The 25209-nt window shown below is 43.8% G+C and overlaps 1 protein-coding gene across 2 annotated transcripts in view; it reads left to right on the top strand.

Moving 5' to 3' along the window:
• Positions 1-6350, top strand: part of cybb (cytochrome b-245, beta polypeptide (chronic granulomatous disease)) — a 49153-nt gene extending 42803 nt beyond the window's left edge. For both annotated transcript variants that reach the window (XM_078559771.1, XM_078559772.1), the window contains 2 exons: positions 3739-3863; positions 5364-6350. In XM_078559771.1, the coding sequence (XP_078415897.1) occupies positions 3739-3863; positions 5364-5490 (252 nt within the window). In that variant the 3' untranslated portion in view covers positions 5491-6350. The remainder of the gene's footprint in view (positions 1-3738; positions 3864-5363) is intronic.
• Positions 6351-25209: the final 18859 nt, after the last annotated feature.

Raw genomic sequence — 25209 nt, 5'->3', positions numbered from 1 at the left:
ATTACGTTAATGGCTTTGTCACTGGCCTCAATAGGCCATTGACAGGTCAGCGGGCTACACAGCTGATTCTGCTGAGCCCCTGCCGACCTGAAAATTGAAATGGGGCGCGGTGACGTCAGGGGTTTCACCCGACATCATCCCGCGTCAGTGAGCGGGCCCCAGCCCCCACTCGCCGAACGGGAAATCCTGGCCATAGAATCTTACAACACAGAAGGCAGCCATTTAACCAATAATTTGTGTGCCGATTTTTTGAAAGATCTGTCCAATTTAATTCCTCCAGAACCCTCCCAACTAGTCCTCTTCATGTCCAATTGTCTTTTGAAAATTCCTATGGAATGCCATCTCTCCTGGTATTGTCCTGGCAAACCTCCTCTCTATCCTCTTTAAGGTCTTGACATCCTTCCCCTACAGTGATGCCCAAAGCAGTACATAATACCTCATCTGAGGCCTAAACAATGATTTATAAAGGTTTAGCGTAACTTCCTTGTTTTTGTATTCAATATACCTATTTGCGATGTCAAGTGTCCAAAGCACTTTCTTAAATGCCTTGTCAACCTGCCCTGCCATCTTCAAGCTTTTATGAACTTGCATCCCCAGGTCCCTCTGCTTTTGCATCCCACTGCAAAGTGGTACCATTTAGATTATGCTGCCTTTCCATCTTGTTTCTCTTAAAGTACATCACTTCAGACATATCAGTATTGAATTGCACCTACCATGTGATTTTTCTTTTCACCTCTCTGTCCACATCCCCCTGAAATTTTACTATCCTCCTCTATTTATTACGTTGCTATGTTTTATATCATCCACAAACTTTGAAAATGTTCTCGCTAAAGTTTCCTCCACCCAAGACCAGGTCAATTATATACAACTAGAAAGGAAATGGTCCCAATACTGATAGCTGGGAGTATCCAGTGCATACTTCTCTCTGTTCAGAAAAATATCTGATCTGCACTACTCTCTTGCTCTATCCCTTAGTCAATTAAAAACTCAAGTTACCACTGTCCCTTTACATGTGCATCTCTTTTACAAATAGGTCTGAATATTGGTACTTTATCACATGCCTTTTAAAAGCCCATATATTAATCTGCTGCAGTATCTTCATCAATCATCCCTGATAATTTATCACAGAAACCAGTCAGGTTAGTCAGACACAATTTGCTTTTCACAAACCTGTGCTGGCTGTCTTTATTAATCCATGCTTCCCTCATAGTTTTTCCACCAATTACATTAGACTGATTGATCTGTAGATACAAGGTTTATCCCTCTTTCCAATTTAAACAAGGGTGTGACATTTTCAATCCTCCACTCCTCTAGCACTAGCCCCACATCCAAGGAGGGTCGAAGGATTGTGGGCAGGGTTTTTGCTATCTCCACCTTAACTTCCCTCAGCAACCTAGGATGTATTCCATCTGGATCAAGCAATTTATTTACTTTGGGTGACACCAGACTTTTCAACACCTTTTGGCCATCCGATTTATGTTATCCAATATCTCTATTTCCTCCTCCTCTACTGCAGCAATAACTTCAACCTCTTCTTTTGTGAAGACAGATGCAAAGTATTCAATTAGTACCTCAGACTTGCCCTCAGCCTCCACAAAGGGATTTTCTTCTTTGTCCCAATTCAGCCCTGCATTACTTTAACTATCATTTTACTTTTTAAATGTTGCTAAAGAATTTTTGGGTTCTCTTTTATGTTAGCTTCTGACATTTTTTCATCCTGTCTATTTATCCTTCTTAATTTCTTTTTTAATTTCCCTCTGCACGCTCTGCATTCTGCCTAGTTTATTCTGTACCCGAATGATCCATGCAACTATAACCCCTTTTCTGTTCTTTAACTCTAAATAAATTGATTCTGTCCTTGAAGCCTCTGGTATATCGTATCTCTGTAGAACTGTAATATTATTCCTTGATCAATACTGCCACCAAACCCCCAATCCCTGCCATACTTTTTCTTTCCTATCCCTTCTGAATATATTGTAGCTAGAAATGTTTGGTTCCCAGCCCTGCCCACTTTTAAGCCAGGCCTCTGTTATAACCATTTTATCATAGCCCCATATGGCAATTTAGAAGGATGAGACGATTTCATTGAAATCTACAAGATGCTCAAAGGGCTTGACAGGGTTGACACAGAGGTCATTTCCCCTGGCTGGGGAACCTAGAATATAGAGCACAGTTGGTCAATGATTTAGAACTGAGATGAGGAGAAATTTCTTCTGAGGGTTGTGAATCTTTGGAATTGTCTACCCCAGAGGGTTGTGGATGCTGCATTTTATTTAAAGTTGAGATAGGCAGATTTTTGCTCTCTCAGGGAATCAAGGGATATGGGGAGAGGGCAGGAAGGGTGAGTTTAGATGGAAAATCAGCCATGGTTGTATTGAATGGTGGAGTAAGCTCGTATGGTCTACTCCTTCTATTTATGTTCTTAACTTGTGTCTGCAGTTCATCAAGTTTATTTGTAAAACTCCTCGCATTAACAACATGCATTCCAACACCACACTAGTCTGCGTTGCTTTTTGTCCCTTCAAATTCCTGCTCTTTCCACACTACTCTTTATTGCTGTTTGTCCCTCTTAGTTTTCTATGCATCTTGTTTCGCCTTTGTGCTGCTATATCTTTGTTCCCTACCTACTGCCAAATTAATTTCAACCCCCTCCGAAAGCACTAGTTAACCTCCCAGTGAGAACATTGAACCTCAAAAGGTCTGGGACTAATCTGTTTGGCTTGTGTAGATTCTTCCTGCCCCAGAATTGGTCCCAATGCCTGAGATACCTGAAGCCTACCCCCTCCCGCACTATTTTTCCAGCCACATATTCACTTGCACTAACACCCAGTTTCTGTACTCACTAGCATGTGGAAACCTGAAGTAATCCAGAACTCACCACCCTTGATGTCCTGTTCTTTAATCTTTTTCCTAGATCCTGAGATGGTGCCTGCCAGACTTCAAGCCTTTTCCTACCTATACCATTGGTTTCAAAATGGACCGTGACTTCTAGTTGTTTCCCTGCCCCTCATAAAATGTCCTGCATCTGTTAAATGAAATGAGAAAAGGAAAGCCTGTCATTTTCTGCTGATTTCTCTAGACCTTAACCTCAGTATTGTACACAACTTTTAGATTTTGTCACCTTAAAGGGACATGCCAGGTTATACATAGAGTACCATATTGAAGTGTAGATGACGTTGTGCTTCTGTCCTTATAAAATTTCATGTTCATTGCTTATCACGAGCAAAACACAGCAAGATCTTAAGAATTAAAATTTATTTTATTGTATAATTTTGGAAATGTTGAAAATACACTACAGGTGGATCAGCATTTGAAAGAAGAAAGATTGGCTACCGATTTCAGGCATGACCCTTCACCAGAAACTGTTTTCTGTGGTAACCATTGTCAGCAGCTCTGCTCATGTGTCAGCCTTGAAGTATTATCCAATTCCATTAGACAATAGGATAGAAATTATTGTTCATGAAATTAGCACACAAATTGGTAACATGATTTGTATCAGATTTCTTTCTCCACTAGTTTAATCAAATTAAAGAGGAATTGATATTACATTTTAAGCACTTGCTTGATTATATCACCAATAGCATCTTTTTACCCTATTCTCTCTATCCATTTTCTTTATACTGCGGTGTCCTGGTGAATTAGTCCTAGCCATTTGTATATTTTTGGAACAGACAGTTGCTCCTCCACTCAGTGGTGGACAGTAATGCAGATGTTAAATCCTATTTTCACCCCTGTTAGGCCACTCACTTTGCCATGCACCATGAAGCCCAAACGGACGTCATCACAGGACTCAAACAAAAGACTTTATATGGGAGACCAAACTGGGAGAACGAGTTCAAAAGCATTGCAACCAAACATCCAAGGTAGGTCTATGAACAGAGCAACTGCACCTGAAGTGCTGGCTTACTTTAGTTTTCTTTTTACAAAACTTCTATTAAAATTCTAAAAGAAAACAACATTATGAAAATTGTATTAATGATCCAGTTACATCTTTATTGTTACTTTGGTTACTAGACTTTATTAATACGTGACCTTACATTATCATACTCTCCACTTAAAGCATTTCAGTATTCCTCTTCATGGTTGAACATCAATCTCTAAATAACTTACTGTTCTGTGATATAGTTGCTAGGCAGCAGGGAGGGAAGAAAAACGCAACTTTCATTTTACCCTATAAGGAATGTAAGCTGAAAAGTGACAAAATTAAATAAAGCCAATGAGTGCTTAAACAACGCTTTCCCTTTAAAGTAAATTTAATCTCCATTTGTTTGCAAGTTATAAAAAAAAGACTGATACTCAACTGTATTGTCATAAGATTTAATAGCATTATTTCAGATTCTAGCCATGCATTACTGTACATTCAGAGCATTGCTGATATTGCAACAGCCTCATTTATGCTAAAATATTGCCTGTAGCTTGTACTTCTATAAAATCGCTTCCTATAATATCAATCTCCTTTGCTCCAAGGAGGAAAACTCCAGCTTTTCCAACCTAACCTCGTAACTAAAATCCCCCAACCTGAAACCATTTGGGTAAACTTTTTCTACACCCTTTCAAGGACCCTCAGGTCCTTCCTTGTGTGGTAACCATAACTGGACACAATACTCCAGTTAGGGCCTAACTAGTGCTTTAATAAAGATCAGCATAACTTCCCTGCTTTTGTTCTCAACGCCCCTATTTATGAAGCCGAAAATCCCATATGCTTTGCTAATCATTCTCTCAATATGTCTTGGCACCTTCCAGATCGATGCACATGCACCCCCAGGACCCTCTGTCCCTGCACACTCTTTAGAACTATTGTTACGATCACTGTAGAGACTGATAACTTTAAAAAAGAAACTTTAAACAAATGTTAATAGCTGAAAGTATTATACAACAAGACTTTAAGCTTTAAGAATTTGACTGTAATAAAAGACTAAAGGCACTATTGACATTTGGTATAGGAATGATGGTCTATTGAATTGTTCTATATATGCTTTTCCTCAGATGAAAAGCTTAAATGAAGTCAATCTGCCTATATTGGATGTTAAAGATTTGAACAGAAGTGAGAAGTTTCCCCCAGTGTTCTGTCCAACATTTTTTCTCCCAATCATGACCAATGGGCATTCATCTCACGGCCGTTTGTGGAACACGGTCAGCACAAAATGGCTACCACGTTTTCAGTGCAGGACAGGACGAGCCAGTGCTCTGCAGAAACACTTGGCTTGTTGGCCACTGCGATGATGCTGTTAAGCGTGTTCCCTGAATGTTACCCTCCCAGCTAAATAGTAAACAGGAGTAGCAATCTAAATGGGAAAATAGAAGAGAGTTTGTTTTTAAAAAGTAAGGTGGCATTATTGAAAGTGGTATCTTTTATTTTACAGCACTAACGTGGGAGTCTTCCTCTGTGGGCCAGAGGCTCTGGCTAAAACCTTAAACAAGATGAGCATCGCCCACTCATCTGCTGATCTGAGAGGAGTGCATTTTATATTTAACAAGGAAAACTTCTAATTCTATTGCTATCGCCTTTTCTTCTGATTCCACATCACTTGTAGTTTTTTGTGATAAAGCACACTCACAAAAAGGCATGATATAATCACCGTGCATCTATATTAGCTAGTATTGTCATTCATTTTTCCATTATTTTCTTAAATGGCTCATATCCAGCCTTCTTGTTGCTAAGTGCCTGTCTCTGGGTATCGGTCTGTCCCCAAAAGCATTGGGACAATAACCCTTATTCTGTGAAAACAGCTGATTACAAATTTAATACTTGCCAGCGCGTACCAAATGAGTCCAAACTCACGTCTGATACCTTTGACCCCACTGCTTGTGAAATATTTGCAGAGAAGTGAATTTTCAATGCGATTTTAATTTGCGGGTTTCCAATATGTTATGGTTATTCATGGGCTTTCAATGTCTGTAGAAGTTTATGGATCTTTGACACTTGGGAAAAGGAGAGGCTCAATGACCAACTCAAGTTAATGAAGCATCAAGTGAAATCTGCTTTTTGCCACATCCGAGGTAATCAGGAATCAAAAAGTCTCAAGGCAGTCGTTCAAATTTAAACTGAACAGACTAACCGAAGAATGCACAAAGCTTTTGACATATAGACAAACTGCTTTACCAACTGCTGTAAAATAGATCCTTACAAATTGTTGACATTGGATGTTGAATTTGTATCACAGAACAAAGCTGCAAACGTCTAGTTCTCATAAAACAAAAGTAATTTGTATATTGTTTAATCCTTTGAGTAATGAAAGTCTCAGATTTTAAAATAAGCATCTATTTTATTGAATAAAACGCAATACTTCTCTATGTAGTGTCAATGAATAGGATTTAATGAGTACTTAAATAAAAAAGTTCAAAAATTATTATATATATTTTTTTATTTTGGTGGCCAAGATCAGAAGATGAAAATGATTGTCTATGGCTTCTTACACAGATACTGTGGGCAGAATTTTCCGGCTGATGTGCGTGTGGCGGAGCGCTTAAAATGTCGCGCGAGTGTGCCAACGTCAGCACGCGGCATTGCGCTATTTCGGTCGGCGGGCGCGCTCAGCAGCAGGGTGTTCGCCCGCCATTAATCGAAGGCCTCGTTAAGGCCCTTAACTTGCCAATGGTCCTGGATTTTGAGGGGCCCGTGCGAACTTCAGGTCGGAGCATGGGCCCAACAGGCAGGCGGATAGGAGATTTTTTTTATAAAAGTCATGCACTGGTGGGATATGTGGACTCAGAGGGGTTGTTCATGTTTTCCACAAAGTTTTAATTGCTGAACGTGTTTAAAAGTTGCCTGTGTGATTGTTAGCAGTTCACATCCATTTCCAAGAGCTTTTTGTGTATTTTGAAACCAGTCTGCAGACAATAATCTTTATCGGGCCTGTAGCTTTCCAAAGGCCTCCATTTAGCCTGGGGGTATGGGTTCTGACATCTTCACTGGAGGCAGCTACTCTGAGGAGGAAGGGAGGGATAGAATAAGGAGGAGGCCAGGACTGGACAATCAGCCTCCAGGGGAGCCACCTTTGGGAGTACATGTGCAGGCACAAGGGGCACAGGGCCAAAAGGTTGTCCAAGGTGGAAGGGGCCGCAGAAGACGCCAGTATCCTGCTGCCAGGGTATACAGGTGGAGAAGCAGCTACCTCAATATGACTGAGGTGCAGTGCTGAAGGAGGCTCCGACTCTCAACGGAGACAGTCAACTATATCTGTCAGATGATCTCCCCTAACTGTGTGGGTGGACACCCCATGCCAGCAGCTCTGAGGCTCACAGTTGCCCTCCACTTCTATGCCTCTGGCTCCTTCTAGGGCTCGGTGGGTGATCTTTGCGGTGTCTCCCAATCAGCTGTCCACACTTGTGTCAAGCAGGTTACAGACGCTCTGTTCAGACGGATATCCACCTTCATCCACTTCCGCTGTGACCAGGCAAGTCAGACACAGCGAGCCAGAGGCTTTGCAGCCATTACTGGCTTCCCCCACGTCCAGGGTACAATAGACTGTACACGTGTGGTCGTCAAGGCACCAGCAGGTGAGCCCAGTGCCTTTGTCAACAGGAAGGGCTTCCATTCCATGAACGTGCAGATAGTGTGTGATCAAAGGATGCAGATTCTGCAATTTTGTGCAAGGTACCCAGGCAGCTCCCACGACACCTACATCCTCAGACACTCCCAGGTGCCGGGGTTCTTCAGTGCTCCAGCCCGGCTTGATGGTTGGCTGCTGGGTGACAAGAGCTATCCCCTCCGAAGGTGGCTCATGACGCCTCTCCACCATCCAAGAACAGAAGCTGAGCAGCGGTACAATAGGAGCCACGAAACCACAAGGGCTGTGATGGAGAGACCCATCGGTCTTCTCAAGATGCACTTCCGTTGCCTGGACCTCTCAGGGGGCGCACTCCAGTACCCCCCGGATCCCGTCTCTGTGATAGTGGTAGCATGCTGCGCTCTGCACAATCTTGTGCTGGAAAGGGGGGATGCAGTTGACGATGAAGACCTTGATGCCCTGGATGAGGCTGCACATGATGAATCCAGCAGTGGCTCAGAGGATGAGGAAGCACAGGGCGATGATGAGGGGCAGCACGCCGACCCACTACTACACCAAGGAGGCAGGGACACCCGGGACAATTTAATCCAACGAACCTTCAGCTAGCTCCACACACCTGGATCAGCAGGACCAGCATTGCCTGGCACTTCCACACGTGGCACTTAGGTGCTACATCATCCACCTCATCAGCTGCAACTAAGGGCTTAGTACAGAAACATCAATGTCCACTCAAACACTCATGATAAATATGTGAAAAAGAAAAATGCACCACAAACGAAACACCCTCAACCATGGTAACAAAAGTGGACTTTACTATGTACAAAAGAAAACCACACAGCACTTTTTTGCGATAAGAAAAATATGGGTCCCTATTCTAAGGCCAACACAAAATCACCAGTGACATACCCGTTGAGTGCCTAACGTGCCTTATGCTTACGTTTTCAGGTGCTACATCTAGGTGCCCCCCCATCGCTCGGAGTGGCTTGTGAGACAGCCTGCTGACTCTGCTACCCTATTGGCCTCAATGACCATGGCGGGCGTCCTCTGGCCCGTGGAGCCTGTGATGGCCCCGCCTAGGAGGGAGTGGCCAGTTCCAGAACTGCCACCTCCACAGTTGTCGCAGCCTCAACTGAAGAAACATCGACTGGCAGAGGGACGGTGGAACTGTTGCCCTTATCCGGAGCGCCCCGAGAGGAGCTCGCAGCGACGACAGGCAGCTGCTGCACAGACGTGAGGCCTCTTTCGACCTCCCTGCTCACCGTAGATGCATGGGCACCGAGTGCTGACGCTTGGTGCCCACAACATCTCCCACATTGGGAATGACCACCCGTGGCCAGTACTGCTTTGAGGGTCTACAGGTCAGAGCGTATCCCAATCATAAAATGTTCCATTCAATTGAACCCCTTCTCTATGAGAGTCGCCAATCTTTCATTGAAGGAAGCCTGAATCTCTGCCCTGAGGGTCAAACCTTCACGTGCACTCTGCCTGGACTCCTCCATCGCAGAGAGCAAGTGAAGCATTCCCTCATGCAACCCTGCCAGATGCAAACGCACTTCCTGCCGCCTGTCCTGCAGCTGCTGCAATGGGGACAACTCCAGAGGCACGTCATCAGTGCCGGACTCAGCATGTGCATTGCCCCCTGCAGCCCTCCAGCTGCTGGCACCATCAGCACTCTCTGCCCCTACCATCTCCTCCAGCGATTGTGATGTGCCCTCTCCACTGTGACCCGGGACATTAGCTGATGGTAAAGTCCCCACCGAGGTGTATGTGTCTGCGCTGGTGCCTGGCTGGCTGAAATGATGTGCCGCAAGTTGCACATGTTGGCCCTCAGGTGTGGAGGGGGGGCTGCATTGAGGACGTGTGGGTCGCTCTGGTGGTGATGCTGAAATTAACAACAAGGATAGTGCATCAGTTAGCGTACATTCAGTTCAACCTTTCATCCCTTTCCCCCCAGCTCATAAGCCGCTCACCCTTCAAGACCCTAAGGAGAAGAACATTGGTGAGGTGGAAAAGAGTCAAGACAAGCCCCAACCATTAAACGCACATGCAGACAGACTGGTCAGATGGCCTCAGGAATGCCACATGGCATGTTATGTGCCATTGGAGTGGGGAGAGTAGAGGTACCTGACCTGGATGCATTGTGGCCTGGATAGTTGCGGTGCTGAGGAAACATCGCAAACACTTGCGACATTTGCCGTCGATCACAGGAGATTGAGAGGTCACATTATTGGCCTTCATTCCGTTAGGAGGGGCATAGACCGGGTGGGCAGAAGGCAACATTTCCCCTTGGCACAGGGATGAGTAACGTGGTGGCGTTCATCTAAGTTGAGTGCCATGAGGTTCACAGCTGAGGTGCTGAGGACCTTTTGGACAAAGTAATGTGGGGCGCACTGACTGAAAGGATGCAGGAGGTCCCAAACCCCCGAAAATGGAATAAGTCTTTGGGTGTGCAGCAGCAATCCAATGGCATGTGAGACCATGGTGATTGTGGTCACAAATGGGATAAGGTGACTTTGGAAGGTGGTGGAGACGCGAATCCTCAAGGGGACGAGGGTCCCTCCTGTATGACCCACACGTCAGAATGTCTCAGTCTGTGAATGAGCAGTGTTTCAGCATTAACAATTGCAGCAACCATCAGTAGTTTGGATGGTGGGGAGACAGGGTGGATGGGACTGTGGACCTCAAATACCTGGCCGCTGTACCCCAGCCTCGCTGCCCCTGGCCGCCCTGGCCTCCTGCCTCCTCCCCAGCTCCATGACCAGCTCTTCAAAGGTTGTGAGGTGCTGGAGGAGGGCGCGCCCACCTCCAGTCCTCTGGCGCTCCCTTGCATTGTGGTGACTTTTTGCCTGCAAAACAGAGAAGAGGGTTTATTGGGGCAGGTCGCTCATGTACTCTGCAAGCGCACGCCGCACCCCAGCCACAGTGGCCCATCTGAGGCCTCCAGCGGCTCCTGTCCACACTACTGGTCATCAGTCCCCAGAAGATAGTACAGCTGGTCCCAACCCCCTCCCCCAACGGCCACCTTGGACACATTCGGCGTCCATCACTTTGAATATCACACGGGTCTTGGCACCCATGGCAAGGAGGCACAACTAGGTGCGGCGCCAATGCTAGCAGATGGCACTTGCCCAAAACACCTTGAGGTACCCCTTGCACCATCTCATTACCATCAATATGACATGTGTTGGAGTTCTGAGTATATGTTGTGCGGCCTCCCCTGCAGGTTGCCCCCAGACTACTCAAATGCCACAAACACCAACATATGCTGCGGGGAGAACCCTTCTTCTCCTCAACCACTAAGGCTGATGTAAGTATGGTCAATACCCATTTGCCCACCCAGCGTGCGCCAGATGCCCAATGAAGTAACGACAGCAAGACATGGTGGGGGGGCTCAAAGGCTAAGGCTGCCTTCTGGGTCAAATGGCCAAGGCAGACATGGTACTCACCCGTCCAGAGCGCAGCAAATCATTGCATCTTTTCCTGCACTGGGTGCCAGTGCGCCGCACATCATCATGGGCACTGACAGCGTTACCGACCTCCTCCCACATCTAGCTGGTGACAAGGGGGGGCCCTCCTCCTCCCATCCTCAGGATACAGAAGGTGCCAATGGATGGCCACCTCTTGCAGGAGGACAGCAAGGCATGCACCTGAAAACCGGGGGGCACAGTGGCCTCCTGCTGGCCTCTCCTGCAGCCTGCCCCCCTCCTCCTGCTCATGCTGCTGTCTACTCAGACCTCCCTCCCTCTCTCCATGAGTGACCATGGTGCACTGCCTCAAGCAGGCTGCTTGGCCACTCTTTAAACAGGCTGCCAGTTCCCCATTGGAACTGGCAGTCTGAGGCCGCCCGCCCCCCCGACTATTTTCCCGTTCTCCACGGGAGTCGCTTACCCGCTGGGTGGGCCTTAATTGGCCTGCCCGTGGAAAATGGCGGTGCGGACCGTTTTTCCAGCGGCAATCGGCCGCCCGCCCAGCCGGCAAACAGAAAATTCTGGCCTGTGAGACAGATAATTTATTACTCTCTCCAACTAAAAAGGATCACAATGTGAACCCATATGAGCCCTATCTACGCTTGTCTATGTGTAGGATATGTTAAACAACCTATGTCCAATTCCATGCAGGCTTCCTCCTGGTCCTCTTCTTCCATTGACTGTGTTTATGCTGTTTTCTACTCTTTTTCTTCTCTCGGAAATGTATTTAATTTTGCGTTGAATTTTCACTCCACCCATGCCTTTATGTAATCCATTTTTTGACGCTTTCCTTCCTGGACTTCTCTCTCATCTCTGGGGATGGGCTTCCAGTAGCAGTTGGAAAGCCTTCGCATCCTTTCTAAAGTGCAACACCATTCCTTCACTGTCGCTGGGTCAAAATCCTGGAATTCCCTCCCTAACAGCACTGAGTGTACCTACACCACAGGTACTACAGCGGTTCAAGAAGGCACCTCACCATCACCTTCTCAAGGGTAACTAGGGATGGGCAATAAATGCTAGCTAAGCCAGCGAAGCCCACATCCCTTGAATGAATTTTTTAAAATACAATGATTCCCAAACTGTTCAGTTGCAGGTGGGTGTCTTTGTCTTGGACAGTAGTTTGACTAGAATCATGGAACAGCACAGAAGGAGGTCATTCAGTCCATTATGACTGTGCCTGCTCACCACAAGAGCAACACTGCTAAACCCACTCCCCTACCCTTTCCCTGTAACCCAGCAATATTTTTCTCTTCAAGTGGTTATTTTTTTAAAATTCATTCATGGGATTGGGCTTCGCTGGCTGGGCCAGCATTTATTGCCCATCCCTAATTGCCTTTGAGAAGGTGGTGGTGAACTGCCGCCTTGAACCACTCAAGTCCATGTGGTGTAGGTACACCCACAGTGCTGTTAGGGAGGGAGTTCCAGGGTTTTGACCCAGCGACAGTGAAGGAATGGCAATATATTTATATATTTCCGAGTCAGGATGGTGAGTGACTTGGAGGGGAACTTCCAGGTGGTGGTGTTCCCATGTATCTGCTGCCCTTGTCCTTCTAGATGGTGGTGGTCGTGTGTTTGGAAGGTGCTGTCTAAGGAGCCTTGGTGAATTCCTGCAATGCACCGTGTAGATGGCACACACTGCTGATACTATGTGTCAGTGGTGGAGGGAGTGAATGTCTGTGGATGTGGTGCCAATCAAGCGGGCTGCTTTGTCCTGGATGGTGTCAAGCTTCTTGAGTGTTGTGGGAGCTGCACTCATCCAGGCAAGTGGGGAGTATCCCATCACACTCCTGACTTGTGCCTTGTAGATGGTGAACAGGCTTTGGGGAGTCAGGAGGTGGATTACTCGTTGCACGATTCCTAGCCTCTGACCTGCCCCTGTGGCCACAGTATTTATATGGCTAGTCCAGTTCAGTTTCTGGTCAATGGTACCCCCAGGATGTTGATAGTGGGGGATTCAGTGATGGTAATGCCATTGAACATCAAGGGGGCGATGATTAGATTCTCTCTTGTTGGAGATGGTCATTGCCTGACACTTGTGTGGCACAAATTTTACTTGCCACTTGTCAGCCCAAGCCTGAATATTGTCCGGGTCTTGCTGCATTTGGACATGGACTGTTTCAGTATCTGAGGAGTCACGAACGGTGCTGAACATTGTGCAATCATCAGTGAACATCCACACTTCTGACCTTATGATGGAAGAAAGGTCATTGATGAAGCAGCTGAAGATGGTTGGGCCAAGGGCACTACCCTGAGGAACTCAATTATGCAATTGAGTCGATCCAATTCCCTTTTGAAAGTCACAGTTAAATTTGCTTCCACCATATTTCAGGCATTGCACTCCGGCCCCCAACTGCTCACTACATGAAATAGTTTTTTTCTCATGTCACCATTACTTCTTTTACCAGTCAGCTTAAATCAGTGTCCTATGGTTCCCAATCCTTCTGTCAATGGTAACAGTTTCTTCCTAACTATACTGTCTTGACCCTTGATTATTTTGAATGCCTCTATCAAATCTCCTCAAACTTTTCATGTCAAATGAGAACAATTCCAACTTCTCCAATCTATTCTTGGGAGTGAAGACTGTCATCCTGGGAACCATTCTCAGAAATCTTTTCTACATCATCTGTAAAGCCTTCACATCCTTTCTAAAGTGCACTGCCCAGAATTGGACACAATACTGCAGTTGAGGCAGAACCAGTATTTATATAGGTTCATCATAAATTCCTCGCTTTTGTGTTCTGTACCTCTGTTAATAAAGCACAGGATATGACACACCATTTTAACCATTTCCTCAATCTGCCCTGCCACGTTCAACAATTTGTGCACATATGCACCCCAGGTCCCCCTGTTCCTGAACCCCCTTTAGAATTGTACCCTTCATTTTATGTTGCCTCTCCTCATTCTTCCAAATTGTATCACTTCACACTACTCTGCAGTAAATTTCATTTGCCACATGACAGCCCGTTCCACCACTACATCCTCTTGATGTCTAAAATCATCCTCCTCACAGTTCATAATACTTCCAGGTTTTCTATCATCTGCAAACTTTGAAATTGTGCTCTGCACACCCATGTCTCGTGTGTATTATTACTATAGATCATTAATATAAATCAACAAAAGCAGTGATTCTAGTGCCGACCCCTGGGGAACTCCTCCAGTCTGAAAAACAACTGTTCACCACTGTTCTCTGTACTCTGCCACTCAACCAATTTTGTATCCATGCTGCCGCTGTCCCTGGACATCAATTCTGCTGACAAGACTAATATGCGACACCTTTTGGAAGCCCAAGTAACACGATATCAACCACTTTATCCTCATTACCCTCTCTCTTACCTCATCAAAAAAATGAATCAAGTTAATTAAATACAATTTACCTTTAACAAATCCATGCTGGCTTTTTTTTTGTTAATCCACACTAGTGCAAGGAACTGCAATAATTCAGAAATTACTACCTTTGAGGCCCTGCTTGCTCGTCTTTTTCCTCGCTCCCTAAAATCTGCCTGCAAGACCTCATCCCTCTTTCTCCCTATGTCATTGGTAGCAATGTGGATCAAATCTCAGGCTATTCACCCTCCCCCACTCAGGGTGCTCTGCTGCCGCTGAGTGACAACCTTGACCCTGGCACCAAGGAGACAACATACTATCCTGGATTCACATCTGTGTCCACAGAAACGCCTATCTGTTCCACGATCTACAGAATCCCTTACATCCTTTTACCACCGTGTACAACTGAGCCATTCATGGTCCAATGGTTTTGCCTCTGGCACTGAATACTGGTTGAAGAAGAAGAGGCATTCAGGGGTGGGGGGCTCCTGTACTACCTCCTTTCCTTCCTTGGCTGTCTGGAAGTCATCCATTCCCTCTCTACCTGCACTCTCATAAGCTATGGGGTGACCACATCCAGAAATGTGTTATTCACATAGTTCTCACTACCTAGGCTACTTGAGCAAGGTATCAGGGGGTGCCTACCACCAGAAAACTGCACCCCAGCAAAGAGCCAAACAGCTTTATGAAAGGAAGGGGAAAAAAAAATCAGTGATTAAAAAAAAAGTGAATCAACAAGGTTGTGTCTTCAGCAATGAAAATCTAGGAACCAACACATGGGAAATATTTCAGAAAACTGTTTGCCAATAGAAAAAAGTCATTAAACAATTAATCCCAAATGAATAGAAAATTAACAGAGACTTGTAGTGAAAGAGGGTTTTCAGGGAGCATTGTGCAGCACAAAGATTGCAGATCATTGGTAATGTACAAGTTGCACAAGTATGTAGGTTTCTTAATGACTGCAACTAAATTTACATGTGTTCAATGCTCTTTGGATGTTTCAAAGATGCTTTTGCAGATATGATAAAATATCCTGAATCCCATAAACTATATCAAGTCTAGCTGATTGGCCTCAGTTGGTTTCTTGGATTCTAAACTGACAGAGTGTGGCCTGATTTTTTTGTTATGTTAGATCTTAAATAGTTGCAAAATCATAATAGAACATAATTTAACTTTCTATCACACACACAGTGTCAACATCTCACACTCCCAGGTTAGATGAACACTCCTCAGTCCCATCAGGGGATTTAATAGAATATATTTCCTGCTCTAAAGAAAATCTTGTTTGAATATGATTTTGCCAGCACTTCTTCCAACCAACCTCTGTGCATTTTTAGCCAAGGTGTACTGATATGCATGACAGAGTCAGTTGTGTCTTCTTCTGCACAGCTGCTATGGAGAAACAGAGTTGAGTGGCACAAGGCTAATATTCTTAGCAACACACAAAAGAAATAGACAGGCTTGACAGAACTGCCTAAGTACTTGTTCCTCTTTTTTGAAAAATTGTAGATTTTACAAATTGTTCACAGTGAAATACTAAGCATAACATTCTTATTTTTTTTAGAAAGCTCAACATTCATACACAGTACATTCACAAGGGACTGATATTTCACACAATATATAAAGTAGAAATATTAATTGAGTCCAAAGGCTTCCTTACACAATTTTATCTATTTTAGTAATTTGTCACGCTGTGGGTTCAAAACGATGCACATTTCAACATAATTTTCAATTTCCTGTAAAGCAATATGACTTGCTTTTACTTTTCAGTAACACCCAACCGAAATAGACAGCTTGACAGAGTTGCAAAAGTGCTTATTCCTCTTCTTTTTAAAAAAAAAGAGTTTGTAGATTTTACTAATTGTTAGTATTAAAGTGATACATACTATACCAAAACAATACATTCATGAGTGACTGATGTTTTGTACATTGCACAAAGAAAATGTCAACTGATGGAAAGGCTTCCCTACATAAATTGCAAATGAAATGTAATGAAGTTGTCATGCAGTAGTTCACATTGATACACATTTCAACATATTTGTCAACTTTCTTATAAGGCAACTTATAAGGTCAGCTTGACTCAGTATACAGCACCTCCCAAATCCACAACCACTACCATCTAGAAGGACAAAGGCAGCAGATAGATGGGAACACCACCACCTGGAAGCTCCCCTCCAAGTCACTCACCATCCTGATTTGGAAATATATCGCCGTTCCTTCATCTGTCGCTGGGTCAAAATCCTGGAATTCCCTTCCTAACAGCACTGTGGGTGTACCTACACCACATGGACTGCAGCGGTTCAAGAAGGCAGCTCACCACCACCTTCTCAAAGGCAATTAGAGGTGGGCAATAAATGCTGGCCCAGCCAGCAAATCCCACATCCCATGAATGAATGAATAAAAAAAAGCTGGCTTCAGTTTCAGTATTATTTTCAAGGAATAGGCTCAACAACATACAACTCTGAAATATTGTTCCTCTAAACTCATTGCGCCAAGATGTCTATGTGGTCTACAAGAAACTAGCTCCACCCCGACACCACCCCCAAAAAAACCCAGAAGGTATAATTTCTGGAGGGGTTGACCTGACAGAGTTTGACTGCATTATTTGGTGTTCCATAAATATCCAATGTCGATATCATTGAAGTTTTGTCGCAGGTTTCTCTGGCTGCTGATCTTAGCAAATCACAACAAGTTTATTTTCAGGCTGCAGCCTGAAGATAAAACCAATGTGTGAAGAATAATTAAAATAAGAATGTATCTTAGTCCAAGATAAAAGCAGCTACAGTGAGACACTTTGCATGTAGCAGAGTCAACATATATGAAAATGAACGACAGAAGCCATAAGGTGGCTGATAATGTCAAGCCTTTACACAGCTCAAAAGAGATCTTAATGCTAAAGAATCATAGAATAGCAGAGGAATGGGCCATTTGGGCTAGCAAGACTGCAAGAAGGATTATTCCATATGAGCTACTAGTCTAATCTTATTCTTCTGCTAACTGCACAGGCTTTAATACATATTCTATTTCAGGCAACTATTTAGTTCTAAAATAACATATTGGAAGTTTGTTTCAGCAATGGTTTGGCAGAAAATTGCCAGCTTGACTCAGCATGGCAGCAGGTTGTCAGAATGTCATAGATTCAAGGCCCAGGGCTTGAGCACATCATGTCTGCTGGGACTTCAGTGTGTTACTGGGGGAGTGCTGCATTGTCACAAGTCTTGCCTTTTGGAAGAGGTTTTAAACCCAGACCTTGACTTACCTATCTGTGCAAGTGCATGGCACTATGTGAATTGCAGGGGAGGTCTTCTGGCTGATATTTATCCATCAACTAACAGCATTGAAACATAGCTGGCTGTGATATTTGTTACGTAAGAATGACCAAACTCAAATAGAATTTGACTGCGACTAATTGACTGCAAAGCACTTTGAGATACCTTCAGCATGCGAAAGACACCAGCCTGTGCCTGCTTTCAGACTCAGCATCATGCCCAAACCAAGAGGCTTGAGGAGCGATGGAAAGTGGCCCTCAGCAGCATGAGAGCTGATGCTGCTGATCACACCTCTACAGTCAACTTGCCCGAGCTGTCTGGTTTGGTGGCACCAGCTCTCAGGTAAGTCGCAGGAAGAGGGATGGGAACAGGCTGAGGTGGATGCATATTCTCTACAAGGTCCACAGTAATGAGACCAGTATCTACACAGCTGGATGTGTGGAGATTTTTCAGATTGGTCGTGAACTCCCCGTGGAATTCCTCTCATCATTTGAGCTGCTTTAGGGCTGAAACATTAATCTCTTCCCCTTGGACTTTTGGGCCTTGTCATGTCTTGGTGCTAGGTGGATGTTCGTGATGGATTGACCTTGGTGTGTAAACGCTTCCACTGAAAAAATAACTGAGTCCCTTTCTAGAGAGGAAGGAAAAAAAGAGGAAGAAAGGGGAATAAGGGAAGCTAACAGACATTATAATCACAGAGAAGTGAGGGTGAGAAACTTTCAAAAGTGTTTAATGAAAATGTAGGAGCCACCTATTAGGCAAGAAGAAAGACTTGCATTTATATAGCATTTTTCAAACTATCAGATATCTTGAAGCACTTTACAGCTAATGAAGTATTTTTGATGCATAGTCACTGTTGCCATTTTGTGCACAGCAAGCTTCCACAAACAGCAATGTGATAATGACCAGCAATAATCAAACAGATAATCTGTTTGATGAGAAATAGATATTGGCCAGGGCACCAGGGATAACTCCCCTGGTCTTCTTTGAAATAGTGCCATGGAATCATTTACATCTATTCAAGCAGGTGGATAGGACCTTGATTTAACATCTCATGCGAAAGACAGCATCTCTCATAGTGTAGCACTGACAATGTAATGAAAACATATCTAATAAGACAATAAAAATACATTTTAACAAAACAATATAAATAGTTACAGTGGTGAAGAGCCATTTCACAAAAAGAGGCATGAGATTCAAAAGGAAACCAAAAATGTTGGAAACACAATGGTTCTGCTAGCCCTTAAAAAGAAATGCCAACATCACTGGCTTAGAAGCATCAGTTAGCACTGTGTTCTGAAGCATTTTCTACACCTGAATGGAAAACCTGCCTCCCCTCCCTTCGAAGGCTGACAGACCCATTGCACATCCCCATAATCATCTCATAAAATAAAACTGCGTTATATACCCAACTTAAGTTAATAATCATACAGTGTACTCAGGGGTAAGATCAAATACCGTTCCTGAAGCTTTGATTAAGTTTGAAGAGTGTGGGAAGCCAAGGGCTGACTGTGCGGGAATGGAAGGGTGAGCTAACATGGTGAGTTACTAGAATGTGTTCAGTAAATTGGTCATGCCAATATTAAGAGATTTGAGCTGCAATCATATGGCAAGAGGTGATATGCCCATCTGCTGTGGTTACACAGGAATGTGCCAGGGAAGAGCTGCTGAAATTTCAGGTGGCAGTAAAATGAGCAAGGATATCACAGGGGCAGCAGTTCCTCCAGTGAGTGGAGAAGGAAAGACATGCTTGGTGGTGGGATCATGTAAATATGGAAATAGTGAAGTTGACCTGGTGAATGCCAGAGCAGGTGAAGTTGAAAGGGAGGCTAACGGGTGCTCTGTTAATAAGGAAAGCGATGATAGCAGAAGCCAAAAAGGCCATGTCAACAATCAGAGGGAAAAAGAAGACACTTCATAAGCTTTGGTTCTGAAAGTAGAGTCAACAGAGCAGGTAAAATGGAGACAGAATGTGCAGCAAAATAGAAATGTCAGTAAATGTTAGCTTCCAGGTCAAAGGGCTGGGATAACTGCCCAAGCAGGTCAATGGGATCCACAGATAGACAAAAGAGAAACTGTCCAATATTAAAAGGGCCTAGGACCATAAACAGACTTTGTCTCCCAAGTATTTTCATAGATGCCTTTAATTCTTGAAGGCTTTCAGATGCATTTCTTTATCTGTATGCGAATAAAAATAGTGATGAAATATGCAGTTTTGGCCTGATCCTACTTTAGAAAAAAGTGCAGGAGATTCTTTTATCAGATTTAGTAGGCAGTAAAAATGAAGATTTAAAAATCTAGAAATCAGTCCTTAAACTCTTGAGTGAGTCAAATATGTACATTAAAGGAAATTATAAGTTATTACAAAACATCATTGTACCGCTCAACAAGTAATTTGTAATAATCCATCAATAGGACCCTTGGAACTATTCAATCTGTTGCAAAGAGTTCAACACCTCATATTGTACCCAGAAATTAAATAAATACCTTATCAGCGTGTAACAGGCCCATGACTAAACAATCCCACCCCAACAGCTCACGCTGTCTTTTGTATTTGTGAATTGCCAGACCTTTATTCAGGATATAAAAAATTACTGGGAGGGATGAAATTGAAATTAATGGAAAAGAAAATTGCTGTGCTGTAAAACAGGCTGCCAATGTTGCCCCTTGGATGTTCTGCACACCCAAAAAGAAATCATATAGACAAGGTCAAAAAGAATTGTCGTATGAAACAACTATCAATAAGATTTGACTCATTTCTGCTAGCGAGGAGGTTGACAAATATGACTTTTGCTTCAGTTAACATGAAAACAAAACTCATTTTAGGAAATGAAACTTTGTTTTGGATTTTGGTAAAGCCAGTTTCCTTTTTTGTGCTACAGATGTTGCCACATACTTAACCACTTCCAGGTAAATTTTCCCAAACTAGAGCCGGGATTTTCCATGCCCGCTGGTGTCAGGAGTGTTTGGTGGCATGAGCAGACACACGACAGTGTGAAACCAGTTCGCGATCATCTGCTCAGCCTGCCAATGGCGGGCCACGCTCTCCGCCATCATGAACTTCATTGTAATATATCTGCATATTATTATTAAGCCTGCCCACTGGGCACATTTCCCTTCCCCCCACATCAGCGGGAAAACACACCAACGTGTTTCACAACAGCACATAAGCTATGTGCACCTGGCAGGCTGCACTTTAGTAGGGATTTCAAGGTTTGTTTGCTTATGTTGCTTCGGCCAGCACTCACAGTCATCAGCACCAGGCTTCACAGACAGCGCCATATCACTTTTAGGGAGGCTCACGGACAGGTCTCTACCTACCAGGCTACAGGGCTAGGGCTTGCTTGGCAAAGGGGGAGAGAAGCGGTCTCAGGCAAGGGAAGAGGCTGGAGGGCAAGGACTGTACTGGAGATGGAGGGTAGCCAAGGGTGTGTGGGGGGTACATGCTGATCTGTGCAAGTGGCCTCAAGATGGTGAGGGCTGAGGAAGCAATCTCCAGAGGCGTTGAGGCCAAATGGACATGCGAGGGTATATGTGTGAGAATGGGTGGTGATGTCTCTTGAGCTGGCATTGAGTGAGATGCCAGTGAATATGTGATGGGTTTGAGTGTGAAAGTTTAGAGTGATGAGGTGATTGTCATATCTTGGCTGCATGGATGAGATCATTTATCCTCTATCTGCATTGGATGGCCAACCTCTTCTGTGCATCATTGGCACTGACCACCACTGCCAACACCTCCCAAGCCTGGTTGGTCATGTCGCTGCCCATCCTGCAGCCTGAGCGTGGGTAGAGGACATCACGGCAGGCCTCCACGGCATCCAGAACAATGTTTTACCTGCCCGCTACCACACCTAGTGCAAATCTGGGATGATTCCACCCTAGATTTTAGCTGTTTGTAGGAATAGAATCTGTGAATAATTACTTCATCTGGCTGAATCAAACAGATAATTAACTTAAATGATAAATAATTAAATTATTTCAGCAAAGTGAACCATTTGCAATCTATAGCAGCATAAGAACAGATCGTGTAAATATGTTAGGTCAAGAACATAGAAGCTTAATGCTTACATGACAGGCTTAAATTCTGCTTTATATTTATTCCCTATAAAGTCTTATGCTGCTTCATTTGCAGCAACTGCACACCTCTCAGCTGCATGCTAATCTCCCAGTCTGTGCCCATGATCTTCTGCAATTTAACTCTCTTTTTGTTTTCTCAATCCTTTAAAACAGCTTCCTCAGCTAGATTGTGCAACTTTGGATGGAGCCTCCTATCTGAAACATTAACTAATCTAATACCCGCTTGATTGGCACCCCATGCACCATCTTCACCACTCACTCCCTCCTCCACCAACGCACAGTGGCAGCAGTGTATATCATCTATAAATACACTGCAACAACTCACCAAGGCTTCTTCAATAGCACTTTCCAAACCCATGACCTCTGCCACCTAGAAGGACAAGGGCAGCAGACACATGGGAACCCCATCAGCTGCAAGTTCCTCTCCAAGCCACACACCACCGTGACTTGGAAACGTCACCGATCGTTCACTGTTGCTGGGTCAACATCCTGGAACTCCCTCCCTAACAGCACTGTGGGTGCACCAGCAACAAATGGCCAGCTGTGGTTCAAGAAGGATGCTCATCACCACCTTCTCAAGTACTATTAGAGATGGGCAATAAATGCTGGCCAGCAACGCCCACATCCTGTGAAATAATTTTTTCAAAGTCCGTCTGTTTTGCACACTGACTGAATTAATGTACATTTCCAGCATTTTCCAGTTTCAGTTCAGATTTCTAGCAGTTTAATTTATTTCAATTTTAAATTGTCATATGAACTGGCAGCACCATATTATTAATGGAGAATGGGAAGACAATTTTCCACCCTTTAAGCAACTCCTTAAAAATCTACCTCTGATCAAGCTTTTGGTTATCTCCCTTATTATCTCCTTATGTAGAGAATTGTCAAATTTTGTTTGATAAAACTTCTGTGAAGCCCCCTGAGATGCTTTACTACGTTAAAGGCACCATATAAATACGAGCTGTTGTTGTTAATTTACTGCCGCTTCTCTTCCAGTCATCCCACACTTAGAAGTTGTTTCTTTGTTTGTAGTTTTTCTTCATCTTTTATCCGGCTCATCAAGCCATTGTTGTTTTTCCTCTGTTATTTGTAATTGCACTTCCCCCCTTTCTAACAGTAATTGGCATATTCTAATAATTGCCCGTTCCTTTTAGTTTGCTCATTGTTTTGGTCAGTCGCTTGAAAGGCTTCTCAAGCTGAAACATACCAGGTGCTCAAATGTGAATCTCTGATCAGCTACTATTGCATTTCCAGTTGTTGTGCATTTACAGCATTTTTATTTGACTTTAACTGAAAGGAATATTTCAGACCATGTTCACTTGCATCATTGGGGCCACATTCAAAAATGGCATCAAGTGGCAGCATAACACATCTTTAGTCAAACACCAACTGTTGGAGAATGGGAAGAGATTGCAAGGCTTAGGAATATCACGGTGAAATAGCATGTTAAAAAATTGAAAACTTACTGTACCAGCATGCATCAGTTTTATTAGAAGAATTCACATATCCATTTGCTATTATTCAGTAGCGTTAAATTGGAATTCATCACCCGTGAATGTAATGAAATCCCTCTCTGGGCTTAATTGTCTTAAATTAATAGTGTGTGCCTTTGAATGAATCTAAGGCTGTAATTTTGATCAAGGCTTTGTTAGTTTTGTTGCAATTATGCTGTAAACATCGTCAGTTTTATAAGCATGCTCCACTATTAGCAAAAGAAACAATGAATTATGTTATCAAACTATAGTAAATTTAAACAGAAATGGTTTGTGCTGTTAGGAAGCGGAGATATACAATAAAGTATATAAAAAGGCAACAATAAATACCAGATATAATGTATATGTGAGCTAAAAAAGCATTGTTTAGTGCATTCCTGTTGAGCAACTGGTTTATTTTCTGCAGTTTATATAATCACAGTAAGAAAACATAAAATATGTTACAATGCAAATACACTAATTAAAATTGGGGGTAAACTTCCAGGCTGGAAGCTGATGGTCTTAGTGATGATTTGGTTATGGGGTCATAAGCTTACCTCAGGTCCATAAGGCACTAAGGTTGTTAATTGTCTGGTTCAGCCTCAGACATTGCCAGCTAAAAGGCAATGGAGCTAGTGGCTAGCAAATGGAGTTTGTGATGTGGACTGAAGACAATGGCTTTGGTCTTTCCAATATTTAGTTGGAGGAAATTTTTGCTTATCCAGTACTGGATGTGGAACAAGCAGGTGGATAATTTAGATATAGTGTAGGTTGTTGTGAGGTAGAGCTGGATTGCATCAGTATACTTGTGAAAACTGGTCTCAGATGATGTCACCAAGGGGCAGCCTTTGGGTGAGAAATAGAAGGGGGGCAAGGACAGATCCCTGGAGGCAGCAAGAAGAGAAGTCATTGATGGTGACTCTCTGGCTATGACCGGATACATAAGAATGGAACTAGCTAAGGATAAGCCTCACACAGCTAGACGGTGGAGGTGTGTTGAAGGACAGTGTGGTTAACCATGTCAGAAGCTACAGACAGGGCAAGGGTGAGGAGAGATAATTTACCTTTGTCACTGTCATATATGGGGTAATTTGTGTCTTTGATAAGAGTTGCAGTGTGATGGGGTGGAAACCTGATTGGAGGGATTGGACGGCATGGATTTGGAAGGCAGCAGCATTTTCAAGAACTTTAAGGGAAACGGAGATGGGAGTGGTAGTTTACAAAGATGGAGGGGGTCAAGGGTTGGCTTTTTGTGCAGGGTAAAGATGAAGGCCTGAAGAAAGAGAGCTGTTAACAATTTCAGTTAATATAGGGGCCAGGAAGGGAAGTTGGGATGTGGGCCGGGGGTGTGGTGTATCAGCAAATTAGTGGGATTGAGGTCAAGGGAGCAGGTGTGTCCCAAGGGGAGCTCAGAGAAATCATGTCAGAAAAATGTATTAGAATTTTGAGGATGTAACAAGCATGGAAAAAAAGGAACCAGTAGATGTAAAGTATTTGGATTTCCAAAAGTTATTTGATAAGGTGCCAGATTAGTTTACTACACAAGATAGAAGCTTGTGGTGTTGGGGGTGATATATTAGCATGGATAGAGGTTTGACGAACGGGAAACAGAGTCAGGACACATGGATCATTTTTGGGTTGACAAACTGTGACTAGAGGGGTCCCACAGGGATCAGTGCTGGGGCATCAACTATTTACAATCCATATTAACGGCTTGGATGACACCAACAAGCGTATTCTAACAACACTTGCTGATGATACAAAGATAGGTAGGAAAGCAAGTTGTGAGGAGGTCACAAAGAGCCTGCAAAGGGATATAGCTAAGTTAAGTGAGTGGGCAAAAAAATTGGCAGATGGAGTATAATGTGGGGAAATGTGAGGTTGCCCACTTTGGCAGGAATAGAAAGTAGGATATTATTTAAATGGAGAGAGGCTGCAGAATGCTGCAGCACAGAGGGGTCTGGATGCCCTTACAAAAGGGTAGCATGCAGGTACAGCAAGTAATGATGAAGGCAAATGAAATATTGGTCTTTATTGCAAGGTGGATGGAATAGAAAAGTAGGGAAATCTTGTTATAATTGTACAGGGC

Source organism: Cetorhinus maximus, chromosome 16 (assembly GCF_964194155.1).
Source record: "Cetorhinus maximus chromosome 16, sCetMax3.hap1.1, whole genome shotgun sequence".
Taxonomy (NCBI): domain Eukaryota; kingdom Metazoa; phylum Chordata; class Chondrichthyes; order Lamniformes; family Cetorhinidae; genus Cetorhinus; species Cetorhinus maximus.
This window is presented reverse-complemented; position numbering and strand designations above follow the sequence as displayed.